This window comes from Microcebus murinus, chromosome 21 (genome assembly GCF_040939455.1).
Source record: "Microcebus murinus isolate Inina chromosome 21, M.murinus_Inina_mat1.0, whole genome shotgun sequence".
NCBI lineage: Eukaryota > Metazoa > Chordata > Mammalia > Primates > Cheirogaleidae > Microcebus > Microcebus murinus.
The window spans coordinates 21,344,639-21,362,556 of record NC_134124.1 but is presented as its reverse complement, the minus strand read 5'-3'; the positions used below and the strand labels follow the sequence as shown (position 1 = coordinate 21,362,556).

General features: G+C 37.8%; 1 protein-coding gene across 2 annotated transcripts in view; it reads right to left on the bottom strand.

Annotated features, from left to right (window-relative positions):
* Positions 1-17,918, bottom strand: part of SGCD (sarcoglycan delta) — an 870,136-nt gene that overhangs the window by 195,831 nt on the left and 656,387 nt on the right. For both annotated transcript variants that reach the window (XM_012781600.3, XM_012781599.3), the window contains one exon: positions 1,950-2,051. In XM_012781600.3, coding sequence (XP_012637054.1) covers positions 1,950-2,051 — 102 coding nt within the window. The remainder of the gene's footprint in view (positions 1-1,949; positions 2,052-17,918) is intronic.

Here is a 17,918-nt window from a genome sequence, read left to right as displayed (position 1 = left end):
AAAGTTCAATTCTTACGTAAGAATTCAAGAGATCTATCAGGTACCTTGTTTCAGGTCTTCCAAAAACACATTTCTCAATTCCTTTATACAACTCTAATTCTACACCAATGGAACTTATTTCAGCATGTTTTAGTTAACCTATATCAATAATTCTACCCATGATCTTAAAATATACTGCCTGTACCACACCCAAACTAATCAGAGCATTCATGTATGTATAGAAATATCACTAATATAGATTAGAGAGGTTGGCAAACTACTGCCTGTGGCCTATTTTTCTATGGCTCCTGAAGATTGGTTTTGACATCATTAAAGAGTTGTTTAATAAAACAGGCTGTTCACTCCCTGGCCCTTCACAAAAAAAGTATGCCCACACCATGAGAGGTATATGACCAAACTGAACTAATGAGTCAAACACGTTTATTATAGATAAGACTGTTAATCTAAAGTATCGCTAAAAACAAGCTGATGACTTAACTAACCAACTTGCCAGGTTGGGATAACTAACTAGATATAGATCAAGAGCAATGCACATAACAGGTATTTCTTGAATGCTTGAGACTGACCCTCTATTTACCTGACCCTCCTCGTTATAGGGCCATCTCATTACTCCTCCCAGGGTACACGTTACCCAATGACAGTGAATGAGTTTACAATACTCTTGGTACTTCAAGTATCCAAGCCAATGTATCATAGGTTCTAGTTACATTTTATAAACAATCACTGGGTGGCTGAATTGACTTGCTATTTTTGATGATTTTAAAATCCTGGCCCCTGCCCTTTTCACTGGGCACACAGAAAAGCAAACTTATTGGCAATTTAACAGTTACACTCATTTTAACACAATTCAGGATTGAGATAGCATTCAGATAAAATTAACCACTGCCCCAAGCCACTGAATTTCATTAATTATGCTCATCAATGCACACAATGCAAATGAACTTTCCTGTTGTTCCTTATTTTCAGGCGGACCAATTGTAGGCAGAGCAAGTGCATTAATAACCTTTTTCAACCAGCAAATTCGACCGCCCCACTAAAAGACAAAAATAAAAACTAAAGAAACCCACCAACCAACCCACCAACAAACAAAAACAAAAACACTGAAAAACACAAACAATCAATTTGGATAATCTTGGTTAATATTATGTGGATATTCCTACATACCTTGTAGGTATGTAGGAATCACTTTTACTATGATAAAAAATAAAAGAAAGAATGAAAGAAAAAGCTTAGGTAGGAGATAGTAGTTAAGAGAGAAAGCCTGATATCCTTGCCCTGTTACTTGAAAAGAGTGTAGCTTTGGAAACAGTACTTCTCCAGGCCTCAATTATTTAATTTGTAAAATAGAGGCAACAAGTGTCCTTAACCCTAGTGGGGACAATCCATCATTTATTATCATTATATTAAGTAATGATAATGCATGCAAAGAAGCAATCTGCCCGGAGGAGGGCACACACTCTGTAGAGATTACTTAAATACCATTTCAGACCGTAGTTGTTGATACTGAACTGATTCTAACCATCACCAGCTACATAGTCCAAAGACTAAATGAAAATCAAAATTCTAGTTCTTCAGCTCTGTGTTTCCAGTTGGCTTTGAAGCACTTGATGATGAAACACAACAGCAATATTGCCTTGCATTTATATACTATTCATGGTTTTTCTACATTTATTGTCTAGCCGTATTTGCAGCATACTCTATAAAGTTAGTTAGAAGGGGTTGTTACTCTCTACCATGCAAGAATGAGAAGAGGCTCAGAGGTCATCTCGCTTGTTGACAGCATCACTGCTGCGATTATATTCCAAGATTCAGATATGAATACAAATTCATCTCACTACCAGTATCAATCCCCACCCCAATCCTCTACACTCAGTTGATGATGGTAAGATAAATTTCCCCAGATTTAGATTCCAGAGGAGCAATCATTCCTTCTCTCAGCAGAAACTTACTGGTCGGGACCGGATTTCTTTGGCGTAGAGAGGTTGTAAGAATTCTGAGTCTCCTTCTAGCCTGAGACCTTTTTCTGTGATCCTCAAGTTTCCCATTCCATCCTGAAGTAGAAACACAGAGATAACAGGGAAAATGTGATGAGCCAAAATTTCCAAATACCCCAGGGTTGTGAGAATTGAAACAGAATTGTTGGTCCACCCGCCCTTTTTTTTTTTTTTTTTTTGAGGGTATGGGATGAGGGGGAGTACAAACACATAAAAATACTAGGTGGTATTGTTCGATGCAATTGTGCATATTATCCTTTTTGCTTGCTTATTCAGAGAAATTTCTGTCCCAAGCCATCTGTAATGTCCCCTAGTCCTTCATGTGCACAGATGCCCTTCGTGCTGGGCAGCACCAAAAGGATGGAGGCAGAAGATGAATGGGAAGAGAGAAAAGGATGATTCTCCAGGTCAAGATGAAAGATCCTGTTTCCAAAACTCTCTGCAGAAATTTCATACCGGCAGTCTGTGGGCCAAATTCAGCCATGGGACCTGACTTGTTTGAATCACAAAACATTTAAGAAGTCCAATTTGTTACTAACCTTTTTGTTGATATTTTATTATGGAAACAATATATACAAAAGTAGAAAAAATAAATATCAAACACCTATTACTCATGTTTAACAATTATCAATTTATGGCTATCGTTATCATTTTTTTTTTTAAGACATGGTCTCACTGTGTTGCCCAGGTTAGAGTGCAGTGGCATCATCATTGCTCACAGCAACCACAAACTCCTGAGCTTAAGTGATCCTCCTGCCTCAGCCTCCCGAGTAGCTGGGACTACAGGTGAGTGCCACCATGACTGACTAGTTTTTCTAATGTTTGTAGAGAGGGGATCTCCTTATGTTGCCCAGGCTGTTTTTGAACTCCTCTCCTCCTCAAGTGATCCTCCCTCCTTGGCCTCCCAAAGTGCTGGGATTATAGGCATGAGCCACTGTGCCTAGCTTGCTATTGTTATCTATTATACCCAACTCCACTCTTCTTTGTTTAGATATAACCATAATCACAGTACCCCCCACACCCCCCAAAACAAAAATCATCCCTTAATATCAAATGTCTAGTATCAATGTTCAAATTTCACTAACACATATTTTCTCTCTTTATAATTTGCTTATTTGAATTAAGTTCCCTATAGCAATTGGTAGTCACATAAAATACTAGGTCATTTCCTGAAATCTCCAAAGTCAGTCAGTTTGTCTCATACACATATACTTTATTGGATAAATGTCATTTTTAATAGAATTTATGATAGTTTAGATTTTGCAGAACATTTCCATAATTTCATATAATACGTTCCTGTGTCTGCTGTATTTTCTATAAATTGGTAGTTATATCAAGTAGCTTGATCAGATTCAGGCTGTTCTCTAGAAAGAATATATCCTAGGTAACGGGGTATATTAATTTTCTATGGTTACAACAACAAATAATGGTGGCTTAAAACAACCCAGATTAATATGGAAGTAACATTAATTGGAAATCAAGCATGTAGGAAGGGGAGGAGGGGATGAATAAATACACACCTAATGAATAAAATACACATTATCTGGGGGATGGGCACACTTACAACTTCGACTCAAATGGTATAAAAGCAATTTATGTAACCAAGACATTTGTACCTTCATAGTATGTGAAATAAAAAAATAAATAAAAAAGAAAATAAAATAACACAAACTTATCATCTTATAGTTCTATATGTCAGAAGTCTAACCCAAGAATCAATGGGCCAAAATCAAGGTATCAGAAAGGCTGTGTCCCTTTCTGGACTCTCTAATGAATAATCCATTTCATGGCTCTTTCTAAGGCTCTGGGTTGCCAAAGGCTGTGTCCCTTTCTGGAGTCTCTAATGAACAATCCATTTCATGGCTCTTTCTAAGGCTCTGGGTTGCCCACATTCCCGGGCTCATGACCTACTTCCAAATCTTCAAAGTCAGCAACGGCTGATTGAGATTTTCTCACATCCGATTACTCTGACACTGAATCTTCTGTGTCTCTCTTCCATTTCTAAAGGCTTGTGATTTCAATGGGCACATGGGCATAATCCAGAATAATCTCCCCATTTTAAAATCACCAGATCAGCAATTGTAATTCTGTCTGTAATCTTAATTTCCCTTAATTTAACATATTCACCAGTTATGAGATTAGGATGTGGATATTGTTGGGGGGAGGGAGGGTGTTTTTCTGCTTACTACATGGGATATTCGTCTATCTGGAGGCACATTTTTTGCTGGGATGTTATCAGCCATTGGTGATCTTTGCCTAGGAGATTTCACTAGAGGTTTCAAACTGGTTATATCCTAATTCTATTATTTCTTCTTCCTTTATTAGCTGGAATATTCTATCAAGAGAAATTTCATCTCAGCAACTATTTACTTACCCTAAATTACAGTTTGTAGAGGAACTTGACAGAGCTTGATTTTTCCTCCTTTATTTATTGATCTTCAAAATATTGGTTACCTAATACCTCCCAAACCAATAAAGGTTTTTATTTTTGAAATATCACTATGAACATTTTGATTTGTTTCATTCCAGCACAGTTATTATTCCTATGATCTAACTGTCCTACCTCTGGGTCAGGAAAGTCTCTTTATGCTGACTTCTGAAACCTTTTAATATGAGTCTTCGATGGCCCTCTTGCTTCTGGCATAAAATAATCCAGGGTTATCATATATAGTCTTGCCCCAGGCCTAGAATCACTAATTTCTAGTAAGAAGCCCTGGTTTATCTTAGTGGAAATGGGTATTTAGAGACCACAAACTGGGAGCTTTGGGTGCTCATTGCTACTGGATTAGCCTTTGTATCTACATAGAGAGCTAGAAGATAAGTTTTGTTTTGTTTTACTAAAATACACCTTGATTTTACATGACACTTTAATTCAAACTCAGGACTTAAAGATTTCCATTTGACCTCATGGATTTTACAGTGCGATTACCTTTCTCCCAAAATTTCTGTTCTTAATAACACCAACATGGTTACTTATTTGATTTAACCCACAACACAAACACATAACAGTTCAGAATACCAAAACTACTACCATACTATTATTTTAATAAAAACAACTTAAAATGTGTCAATTTTTAAAATCTTTAAAGCTTACCCTACTAGGAAAGTACACTCAAACTGCTCAGTTTCAAAGTCACTTGAAATAATTCCTTTCTGTGTGGTTAGGGCACCAGCCTGACATCCAGAGAGTGTTTAATTAATTGTTTCATTTTTTTTTTCTATTTAATTTTCCATGACTGCTTTTTTAAAGCCCAATTTTGTTGTATTGATCTGTGAATGATTTATATGGTATCAAAGTCAAATCTACAAAACAAAAAATATTCAAAGAAGTCTAACTTCTGTCTTTCTATCAGGTTTCCTCTCCCTAACAATGTGTGTGTGGTTGTATGTATACACACACATCATGCATACGTGTTTTTTTTTAAATATATTCATCAACTTTCCAATAACATTTGAAAATTGAAGTATCTGAATTAAAAAACAAAAACAAAACAGGTTTCTAGCTGCTCATGAAAACGAGAGCCCCTGGCAGTCCTAAGGTAAGGAGCCGCCCTGCTTGGACACAACATATGGATGGTGTCTAGTTTGCTACAGTCTCCACCCAACCTATGTTGCTGTGTTATCTCAGACTCCTGCAGCCTAACCCTAACCCTCTTGCACTGCCACTGTGCCGCATTCCTCAACACATTCAGTACAGCTTCCACACAGGGGGTTGAATGAGCAAGTGGGCAATGGGCATTTTCCACTACCCCTTCTTCATAAAAGCACTTCAGCCTGTGGATCAGAATAGATCCTGCGGGTCAGTATTGTTCCTTCATGGATGGTGTACCATCTGTGTACTTCTGTTTCTGGCACGAGTGGGGACAGCTCTGCCAAGAGGGCCGCAGACTGGGCATTCAAGCCCAGTAGGAGAGGCGGGAGGCTAGAAGATGTGTTCCTGTCTCAGCAGCAGCAGGTGGAACACGCAACAAAGGGGAAGAAGCAAAAGCAAATATCTGAAGGCACCTCCAACCCTCTCAAAATAGATATATAGATAGATTAGCTCACCATTTCTGCTAGCCACAGAGGCAGACTTTTCCACAGAAACACACACTAAAACTGACTAAACTGTTTTGGGGTGTGTTTTTTTTTCTTTTTGGCATGATGTGTTTACAAAATAAACAAGAACTTTTAAATATTCTTAAATAAAAGATTATATTTCTGGTATTTAGCAAGCCAATTCCAAATATCTTCTCCTCTTACATACATTACATACATATACTCACTGCCCTTTATTGATTGATTGATTACTTGTTATGCACTGATTACTATGGGCTTTTATTCATATCTCATTTTCTCTATTATTCCTAAAACCTACCATGTTACTTCTTGGATTTTATCATAAGGAAATAATCATGTAACTGCGAAAATATTTAGCTATCGAGTTCATTGCTATGCCAGTTATAACAGAAAAATAAAAACCTAGAAACTATCTGAAAGTTACATGTTTAAAGGATAATTGAATATATTATAATGGAATACTATGCAGCTCTTGTAGAAGAATATTTAAGAGTGCAGGTAAATATTCGTAATGCATTATTGATGGAAACAATCATTTAAATGAATATATATAATAAGCTCATTTTAAATAACTATATTATACATTGATATGCATATAATAATGTGGATATAACAGAAAAAAATTTTAATGGAAATTTTATAGGAGCAAAACCTAAGGGGATATATATTCACATGTTTATAATTAGTATCTTTGCATGTCTGGGTTATGAGTGCTTTCTATTTTCTTCTTTTTACTTACCTATACTTCCTAATTTTTAAAAATAATTTTCTATAAACACTAATTGCAATAAAAACTTAAGTAGCAAAAAATAAATCTTTCTTTAGTGATTTATCTTAAAAATCAACATTTATCAAGAATGTATACTTTACATCGTATACTAAGTAGTACACATATATTACCTCATGTCATCTTTTCAATGACCTTATGAGATAGTTATTATTTTCCTTATTTTACAAGTGAGCCCATTTTTTGGTAAGTAACTTGCTTAAAATCACACAGCTAGTTAATGACAGAACCAGGAATTTGAACCCAAGTCTTTCCAATTCGGACTATATGCTCTTAGTCGCTACCCTAACCTAATCTTCAATAGTAGTATTCTTATAATATCTAGATTTCTTACTGTCACTGATCTTTGCCATTTGGTAACTGCACTCAGCTATATTAGATAGGACCACCCTCAGCATCAGGACTAACATCATCTTTTCTTATGGGAGAACATCTTCATTCTACTTTCCCAGTTGTAGTGGCTCCTGATTACATCCCAACTGGCTCCCATCTCCAGAAACATAATCAGAATGAATCTTCTGCTGTTTTTGAAAAGCCTGCTGTGTGTATCATCTTATGTGACATGCCAACAAGAGTCACAAAAGGAGAAGACCCCTCCAAATCCTGTCCTATAAGACAGTTTATAATGTAGGTGGTACAAAGCCACACAAAAATAGTGAAGGGGGTACGGCAATAACCAAAGTTTAAGAAACATAAATCTAATCCAACAGTCAATTAAGTCCTTTGTGAGCGATTATTTAACCTTTCCCTATATACCTCTCGTGGCAGAAAACTCACCCCAGACTTGTCAAATCTCTATCATTTCTTCCATTTACAGGTTCTTCCTATTCTTTCGTATCATTAGCTTCATTTTACTAGCCTGCTTCCCCTGTTTCTATGTCTGCCTAAAGGTACTTGGGGGGAGGTGTCTATCAAATAGTGTGACCTTTTGTTATCGGCCTCTATTTCTAAAGTATAACACAAAGCAGATTGGGTAATCAACTAACTATGTCCCCACATTTAGAAAGTCTCCTTTATAGCTTTGGAGCAGTGAGAATGGATTGGAGACACATAAAAATACCTTGTCATCAGCCTTACTTAAAATCATTCTCACCTTTAACTACATAAGAAGCTATGAGTACTGTTAAGATAGGAGTTTTAGGTTAGCTCCGAAGCACAATTTCCTTCCCGGTAAGATGTAAAACAGCTATTTATCATATTGAGAGTCATTCCCAAAGTAATTAGAAAGATACACAATATTTTATTTTCCTGTTTAAATGGTGAAACTCATTTTCTTTAAGGCAAGCATGATCATTCTAGTCGCCAGATGGCTGGGTAGCTGGTCTTGACTGACAGAGTGCTTCCAGTGAGTGGTCGTGAAGTCTATAAAGTGAATCTGAAACAGAAGTAGGGAGCCAGGCTCCCCCTGTAATCCTAGTGAGGGCAGGGGACTGAATCAGTATCCTGTTCATCACAGTGTCATCAATGACGACTTCCACACCTGGCATGGTACTCACTCGGAATAGGAGCTTTCAAAAACACAAGAGCAGATCCCACTATTTTCCCAGTCCAGTTTAGAGTGTCACCTCCCTCCCCCCAACCAGTCAGATCTTTCATGGGAGACAGGGCCTAGGGGCAGGGGCAGAGATGGGGAGAATCTGGGGACTGATCCAAGGATTATGGAATGTGGTCTTTATTCTTGATCTAGTCCAGACTGGTTAGTTGAGTGTTTTGAATAGACAGTTTTCCACAAAAGGAATATAGAATAAATATATTTCAGAGTGGCAGTACAATAGATGAAATATTAACTTGTTTCTTCCCTCGTCTCTCTCATGCTGGCCTCTGATCCCTTTCCTCACCACCTCAAACAGTTTCCTAGGCTTTGTAATTACTTGCCTGAGAGATTTTGAGAGTGAAGAAGCAGAGGCAGCCTAATAGCAGTGGGATTTCCTATCTTTTGTAAAAGGTAAATCTCACTAAATGGACTATGCTAGGTGTGCTAGGAAGGGAAGCGAGAAGAGGACATATTTTCTAACTAAGGGGTGGAGAAGAGATCTGTGCTTCCCGTAAGTTCTAGAGACCGTGGTCATGCCAGTCTTTCCCCAGATAAGGGCATGGCTGCAAGACTCCAGTCTCTCGGGTTTCTTATCCAGGAGTGGCAGAGGGGCAGCAGAACCTCTGGACCTCAAGAGATGGCATGGGTGGGATTGTCTTCCACAATTCCCTCAGCATGGCCAGGACAATGAACAGTGCCCCCAGGGCCTGTCCACTGGTGCCGGGCAAGATACTCAAGATACTACGACATCTGCAAAATCCTGAGTGAGATGGACTTTCCTGCTGGCCCCTGTGGGATGGGGACTGGAAAGTGCTATTATGTTGATTTTAAGAAAGTGCTATTTCTTGCTCCTCTGATTTTCCTGCTGCATCAGCATCAGACAGGTTTTTAATTCCGTCAGCGCATTTGCAGGCTTGAAGTCATGCCAAGTCCTGTTTTAGTAAGCAGGTCTCAAGAGTCTCCTTGGAACAGTTTTAATGGCAGGCATTCCTTAGTTTTGATCCAAGAGCAAAACAGTTACACCCACACGCAGATTGCATTAGAATGTGAGCTTCGTGAGGGGTGGGGTTTTGTTTTTTTTTTTACTGTTCTGTTCATAGCTGTAGTCTCAGTTCCTAAAATATTGCTCGGCAAATAGTATGGACTTAGCAAATTCTTGTTGAGTGATGGAATTTATTCATTCCAAATAGTTGCATTTTGAAAGGTGGTATGGGGATTACAAAAATGTTTAAACCTATACCTATTCCTACCCAGATTCTAATGTATCAGAACATGTATGTACTCACCATCAAATTGGTACTAACTGATCAGCACTTATGTGCACAGTAGTAACGTTCATCGGGTGTTGGCAGGCGGGAGGGGGGAGGTGGGGATGGGTATATTCGCACCTAATGGGGTGCAGTGAACACTGTCTGGGGGATGGGCATGCTTGAAGCTCTGACTCGGGTGGGTCAAAGGTAATATATGTAACCTAAACATTTGTACCCCTGCAATATGCTGAAATAAAAAAAAAAAGAACATGCATTCCCAACCAAGTGGTTATAGCTCCCAACGGCTGAAAATAGGTTATTGAGGGGTAGGGAGAACGAAAAAATTTTCCTCTTTTAATGTAGAAAGTATAAATAAGCTTATGTATAGAGTATATACATGTATGTCTATGGTATTAAAGTTTCATGTCGGGGGGACAAGTAGAAAAAAAATATCTAAAAATGCTCCTGGGGAGGGGAGAGGAAATCATTTTTGAAAAGTTGAGAAATGCTGTGTTAGAGTATTATGTTTTGAGATTGCTCTTTCATCCCTCTATATTTTAACCTATAAATGGTCACTTCTACCATTTGTGGATTGAATCATCTTCTTGTAGCATCTCAGACTCCAAAATGTAATATGAGAGGAACACCAAAAGTAAAGAACGAATGTCTTGATCTGTACTAGTCCACTTCTCCATCCTTGTCAGTCACCCTTTACTATGTCACATAGCACGCTAGCCATTTTTCCAAACTCCTTCCCTTTTTGAGTCTTTTAACTATTCCATATCCCTCACCTGGCCAGTGGCACTCTTCCCAATCCTGTTTCTCTCTCTAGTTCTTCAGTTATAGTCAGATGCTTTTTCTGGGCCCATATGGGATTTCCACTTCCTATCTCCCATCTCCTATCTCCTCATGTCTTATCTCATATGACACGCCATTGTAATTTTTCATTAATATCTGTGTCTGTAGTCACGGAGACTTTAAAGTTCTTGAATTAAGGGACAAGATGTTACTTATTATTCCACCTCTGGGGCCCAGTCCACTGCCTATACCTAAATATGTAACTGCAAGAGAAAAAAAGAAATTGGCTATACTAGAGATTGTTTAGAAAAGGCTCATCCATGTGAATTTTAAAACATTAATAGCAAAAGTTACCATTTCCACATGCATTTGACTAAGTATATTATCTGCATTATATTCACTAATCTTCATTAAAACTCTAGATGGTAGGCACTGTTAACCCCATTTCACAGTTGAGAAAACTGATGGTCAGAGACCCTGGCAGTCTAACTCCAAAACAAAACTACTGAACCACCACACTCTATGCTGTACTGTTGAGCTCCAACTGTGTTTCCAGCTCTGTGCTAAATGACAGGTAAAGAGATATGAAGAGTTTCACATAGTATCCCTCCCTTCTGGAAGCTTCCAATGTAAAGGAAAACACATGAGTGGCCATTATGGCAAAGATGTGAAGATACCAGGAACTCTCATGTACCACTAAGGAGAACATAAAATGGTATAGACACTTTGGAAAAGAGCTTGAGTATGGAAAAGTTATGCACAGAGTTACCATATTACCCATCAATTCCACTCTGAGCTTTCTTCCTAAGACAAAGGAAAGCCTATGTCCACACAAAGACTTACACATAAATGTTCATAGGACCATAATTCGTAAGAGCCAAAGAGTGGAAATAACTTAAATGTTCATCAACTGACTGACGAACAGATAAATAAAATAGTCTATATCCATATAATGGAATACTATTTAGCAATAAAAAGTAATGAAATACTAGAAAATAAAGAAAGGAAGGAAGAAAGGATGGATGGAAGGATGGAAAAAAGGAAGAAAGGAAGGAAGGAAACACTGATACATGCCACAACACGGATAATCCTCAAAATCATTATGCTAAGTAAAATAAGCCAAACATGAAGGAACATACATTGCATGATTCCATTTATATATAATGTCAAGAGAGGCAAATCTATATAGAGAAAAGAACATTAGTGGTAGCCTGGGGCTGGGCGTGGAAAGGGCAAATGACTGTATATGGGCTCAAGGGATTTTATTAAGGTTTTGGAAATGCTATAAAACCAGATCATCTCACTAGACGCAGAAAAAGCATTTGATAAAACTCAGCATCCTTTTGTCATAAAAATCCTCAACAAACTAGGCACTGAAGGAACATATCTCAAGAAAATAAAGGCCAGATATGACAAACTCACTGGCAACATCATACTTAATGCAGAAAAGCTGAAGGCATTCCCCCTAAGAACTGGAACAAGACAAGAATGCTCACTTTCACCACTCTTATTCAATATAGTACTGGAAGTCCTTGCCAGAGCAATCAGGCAATAGAAAAAATAAATAAATAAAAGGCATCCAAATTAGAAAAGCATTAAGTCAAATTATCCCTGTTTGCTGATGCCATGATCTTTTACCTAGAAAACCCTAAAGATTCAATAAAAACTCTTAGATTTGATAAATGAATTCACTAAAGTTTTAGGATAAAAAAATCAATGTACAGAAATCAGTAGCATTTCTATACACCGATAATGATCTAGCTGAGAACCAAATCAAGTGGGAAATTCCATTTATAATAGCTATAAAAAATATCTAGGAATGCATTTAACCAAGAAAGTGAAATATCTCTACAAGGTAAACTACACAACACCAATAAAAGAAATTATACATGATTCAAACAAATAGGAAAACATCCCTTGCTAATGGATCAGAAAAAATAGTATCATTAAAATGACCATACTACCTAAAGCAATTTATAGGTTCAATGGAATCCCTACCAAAAAACCAATGTCATTTTTTTACAGAATTGGAAAAAAAAAACAATTCTAAAGCTCACATGGAACCAAAACAGACTCAAATAGCCAAAGCAATCTTGAGCAAGAAGAACAAACCTGGTGGCATCCCATTGCTTGACTTCTATTTATAATACAAAGGTACAGTAACCAAAACATCATGGTACTGGCATAAAAACAGACATATAGATCAATGGAACAGAATAGAGAACTCAGTAATAGAGCCACAAACTAACAGCCAATTGATCTTTGACAAAGCTAACAAGAATATACCATGGGGAAAGGACACCCATTACAATAAACAGTGCTGAGAAAATTGGTTTGTCATATGTGGAAAAATGAAACTGGACCCATATATCTCATCGTATGCAAAAATCAACTCAAGATGGATCAAAGACTTAACTATAAGACCTGAAACTATAAAAATATTAAAAGAAAACCTAGGTGAAACTTCTGGACATTGGTCTAGGCAAAATATTTATGACTAAGACTTAAAAGCAGAGGCGACAAAAACAAAAACAAACAAATGAGACTTAAACTACAGAGCCGCCACACAGAAAAAGAAATAATCAACAGAGGGAACACACTACCCGCAGCACAGAAGAAAATATTTATGAACTATGCATCTGACAGGAGACTAGTATCTAGAATTTATAATGAACTCAAACAAATCAACAAATAAAAAACCAAACATTTCCCAAAAGAAAATAAATGGCCAACGAGCATACGGGAAAATATGCAACATCACCGATCATCAGAGAAATGCAAATTAAAACCACAATGAGATATCATCTTAGGCCAACCAGAATGGCTATTCGCAAAAAGACAAAAAGTAGGTGTTGGCAAGGATGCAGAGAAAACGGAATACTATTCAGCCTGAAAAAAGAATGAAATCACATCTTTTGCAGCAACATGGATGGAACTTGAGGCCATTATATTAAAGGAAACAACTCAGACACAGAAAGACAAATAACGCATGTCCTCACTTATAAGTGGGAGCTAAATAAAATGTACATGTGGAAGGAGAATGTGGAATGGTGGACAATGGAGACTTGGAGGGTTGGGAAGGGTGGATGCCGGGAGGTTGCTTGGTAGGGACAACGTGTATTGTTCCAGTGACGTATGCACTGAAGGCCCTGACTTCACCACAATGCAATATAACAAGTGAGTAAAACTACACTTATATTAATAGTTCATAAATATATGCAAATAATAAAATAAATTGGAATAAACAAAACTACATCTTGATGACAGCTGTTTAACAGTTAATTTACTAGACATTACTGAATTGTATACTAAAAATGAGTGAATATTATAGTAGGCAAATATAACCTTAACAAGGTTGGGTTATTTTTTTTTAAAAGTAACAAACATGACATGTTGTTCACAGAAAAGAGGAATCCGGTTTAGGGGACACGGCATGATATATTTTGGAATCCTCCAAATCAATTAAGAGAACTGGTTGGGAAACATGTGCTACGAGAAAGAGGTAGAAGGTTAGAGAGGGAACAGGTAAGAGATGACTCTGTTATTGGTCCACACTTTGTATGGGGTTATTAAAGGGACACATTGGCAATGTTCTATTTCCATCAAAGAACAACTTGATGAAGGATTTCTAGAGTGAAGCAAGACAGACGTGAATTAGATACAGGGAATGTTTTGTGATCAAAGCAATTGTGTAAGAGGTCACAAAGACAGCTACTGGCTTTCTTTTCTAGGAAGCATTATAAATGGAAACGGATGGTTGAGATTCTGTTGAAAATGATCCACATTCTGGAAGGCCTGCAACAAGCAGAACACCTGAGAATGTTGAAGGTGTATAGGTTAGGTTAAGAGATGCTGGCAGAACTAACCGTATGAAGTCCCAAGGTGTCTGCTCTGAAGAGGACTCAAGTGTCATTGCCCTATGTACAATGTTTCTTATATCTTGTATCTGCTTCAATAAATGTCTCTATTTTTCTTTTTTCTTTTTTTTGAACCTCTATTTTTCATGTAACATGGCTGGATACTTTCTGGACAGACCTCATATATTGCTTAGAATACAGAGTGTGTGAGAGAGAGAGAGAGAGAGAGAGAGAGAGAGAGACAGAGACAGAGAGAGACAAAGAGAATATTAATGTAAGACATGTAACTGTCAAATTTCTTTGGTAACTCAATGGGTCAAGATGGTGATTTCTCACTTCTATTTTGTAAATATCTCATAACGTTGCTCTTAATGATTTACAGATCAAAGACCACTGCATGTGAAATATTTCATATGTCCTGGTTGCTAACAGTAATGTACGGATAGGCATTCTTTATACTTTTCCTGGGGGTAAGTAAATCAAAGAGGGGAGGATCACCCCCCACCCCCATCCTCAAAACACAGTAAGTCTAATTTCCTTTACTACCAAATTGCCTAGTTTCCACGTGTCCTTTAGGGCTTAGCTATCAATTTCTTTGGAAAGCCTGCCTTGATTCTCCTCAATCCTTCAGAAACCATCTTTACTCAGTAACTGGAGAACACGGGCACACGCACACACACACACAGCATTTTGCTATACTAAGAATATGAGGTCTGGAATCAGACTGCATGCGTCAGAATGCTGACTCATCTACTTCTTAGGTACCCTTTTCTAAGGTTCATGCTTGTGTATCTGGACACTAGGGTAATCAATATAATAAAAGCTTCTAAAGTGAGAGTTCAGACAGATAATCCATGTGTCAGTTAAAAGAGGCTAGGACATACTATGGCAATAGTCAACAAAAATCTCAGTGGCTTTGAAGAACAAAGATAATTCACCCAAGCTGCATGCCCACGGAGGGTTAACAGGGTAGTCCCTGAGGGGTAGAGAATGCTACAGCACCACTGTCTAAAACACTTTGCTGCTCTTTATTTCTTTGGGCACATGTTCGACTGTATTTCCCCACCCACATATGAGTGGTGTGACTAGGGAAACTTCAGCAATTCATAGTCAATTCAGAGCATACGCTTTAAGAGCCACTGCATGTTTTTTTTTTTTTTTTTTATTTTTTTATTTTGGTATATTATGGGGGTACAGATTTTAAGGTTTCAATAAATGCCCATTTCCCCCCCTCCCCCCAAAAGTCTGAGTCTCCATCATGACCATCCCCCAGATGGTGCACATCTCACTCACTATGATGTATATACCCGCCCCCCTCCCCCCTGCCCAATACCCTATTACTGTAGCACCTATGTGTCCACTTAGGTGCTACTCAGTTAATACCAGTTTGCTGGAGAATATATCTGGTGCTTGTTTTTCCATTCTTGGGATACTTCACTTAGTAGTATGGGTTCCAGCTCTAACCAGGAAAATATAAGGTGTGCTATATCACCATTGTTTCTTAGAGCTGAATAGTACTCCATGGTGTACATATACCACATTTTATTAATCCATTCTTGGATTGATGGGCACTTGGGCTGTTTCCACAGCCTTGGGATTATGAATTGTGCTGCTATAAACATTCGAGTGCAGGTGTCTTTTTTGTAGAGTGTCACTGGATCATTTGGGTAGATGCCCAGCAATGGGATTGCTGGATCAAATGGTAGATTCACTTGTATCGCTTTAAGGTATCTCCATATTGCTTTCCACAGAGGTTGAACTAGTTTGCAGTCCCACCAGCAGTGTAGGAGTGTTCCTCTCTCTCTGCAACCACGCCAGCATTTATTGTTTGGAGATTTTTTGATAAAGGCCATTCTCACTGGGGTTAAGTGATATCTCATTGTGGTTTTGATTTGCATTTCCCTGATGATTAGAGATGTTGAGCATTTCTTCATATGTTTGTTGGCCATTCTTCTGTCTTCTTTAGAAAAATTTCTGTTCAAGTCCTTTGCCCACTTTTTAATGGGGTTATTTGATTTTTTCTTCCTAATTTTCGTGAGTTCTAAGTATATTCTAGTTATCAGTCCCTTATCGGATGCATAGGATGCAAAAATTTTCTCCCATTCTGTAGGTTGTCTGTTTACTTTCATGACTATTTCTTTGGCTGTGCAGAAGCTTTGTAGTTTGATCATGTCCCATTTATTTATTTTTGTTGCTGCTGTGATTGCCTTTGGGGACTTCTTCATAAACTCTTTGCCCAGGCCGATGTCTAGGAGAGTGTTTCCAACTTTTTCCTCTAGAGTTCTAATAGTTTCATATCTTAGGTTTAAGTCTGTTATCCAGCGTGAGTTGGTTTTTGTGAGAGGTGAAAGGTGTGGGTCCTGTTTTAGCCTTCTACAGGTGGCTATCCAGTTTTCCCAGCACCATTTATTGAAGAGGGATTCTTTTCCCCAGCGTATGTTTTTGTCTGCTTTGTCAAAGATGAGATGGCTATATGAGGATGGTTTTATATCAGGATTCTCACATCTGTTCCACTGGTCAATATTCCTGTTTTTGTGCCAATACCATATTGTTTTAATTACTACAGCTTTGTAGTATAGTTTGATATCTGGCATATTAATGCCTCCCATTTTGTTTTTGTTGCCTAGAATTGCTCTTGATATTCGGGGTCTTCTTTGGTTCCATACGAAGCGTAAAATTATTTTTTCTATATCTGTGAAGAATGTTGATGGGATTTTAATAGGTATTGCATTGAATCTGTAGATCAGTTTGGGTAGTATAGACATTTTGATGATATTGAGTCTGCCGATCCACGAGCATGGTATGGATTTCCATCTGTTTACATCCTCTGCTATTTCCTTCCTCAGTGTTTCATAGTTCTCCCTGTAGAGGTCTTTTACCTCTTTGGTTAAAATATATTCCTAGGTACTTTAATTTCTTTGTTGCTATTGTGAAGGGAATTGAGTCTTTGATTTGGTTCTCAATTAGATTGTTGTTGGCGTATATGAATGCCTCTGATTTCTGTGTATTGATTTTGTATCCTGAGACTTTACTAAATTCATTGATCAGTTCCAGGAGTTTCTTGGTTGAATCCTTGGGGTTTTCTAGATACAATATCATATCATCAGCAAACAGTGAAAGTTTGATCTCTTCTGCCCCTATTTGGATACCTTTGATTCCATTTTCCTGTCTGATTGCTGTAGCCAAGACTTCCAGCACTATGTTGAACAGAAGTGGAGATAGTGGGCAGCCTTGTCTGGTTCCGGTTCTAAGTGGGAATGCTTTCAGTTTTTCCCCATTCAGTATGATGTTGGCTATGGGTCTGTCATAAATGGCTTGTATCATTTTTAGGTATGTCCCTTCTATGCCTATTTTCTTCAGTGTTCGTATCATGAAAGGGTGTTGAATTTTGTCAAAAGCTTTTTCTGCATCTATTGAAAGAATCATGTGGTCCTTGTTTTTGCTTCTGTTTATGTGGTGAATTGCATTTATAGATTTACGTATGTTGAACCATCCCTGCATCCCTGGGATGCCACTGCATGTTTGATCATACTCTCCCTACTATTATTTTTTTCTTTCTAGATTTCAAGCATCTAACAACTGAAAAAAACCACAGTTATAGCTCCCACAAGGAGTCAATGGGCAGCTTAAAAATCAATA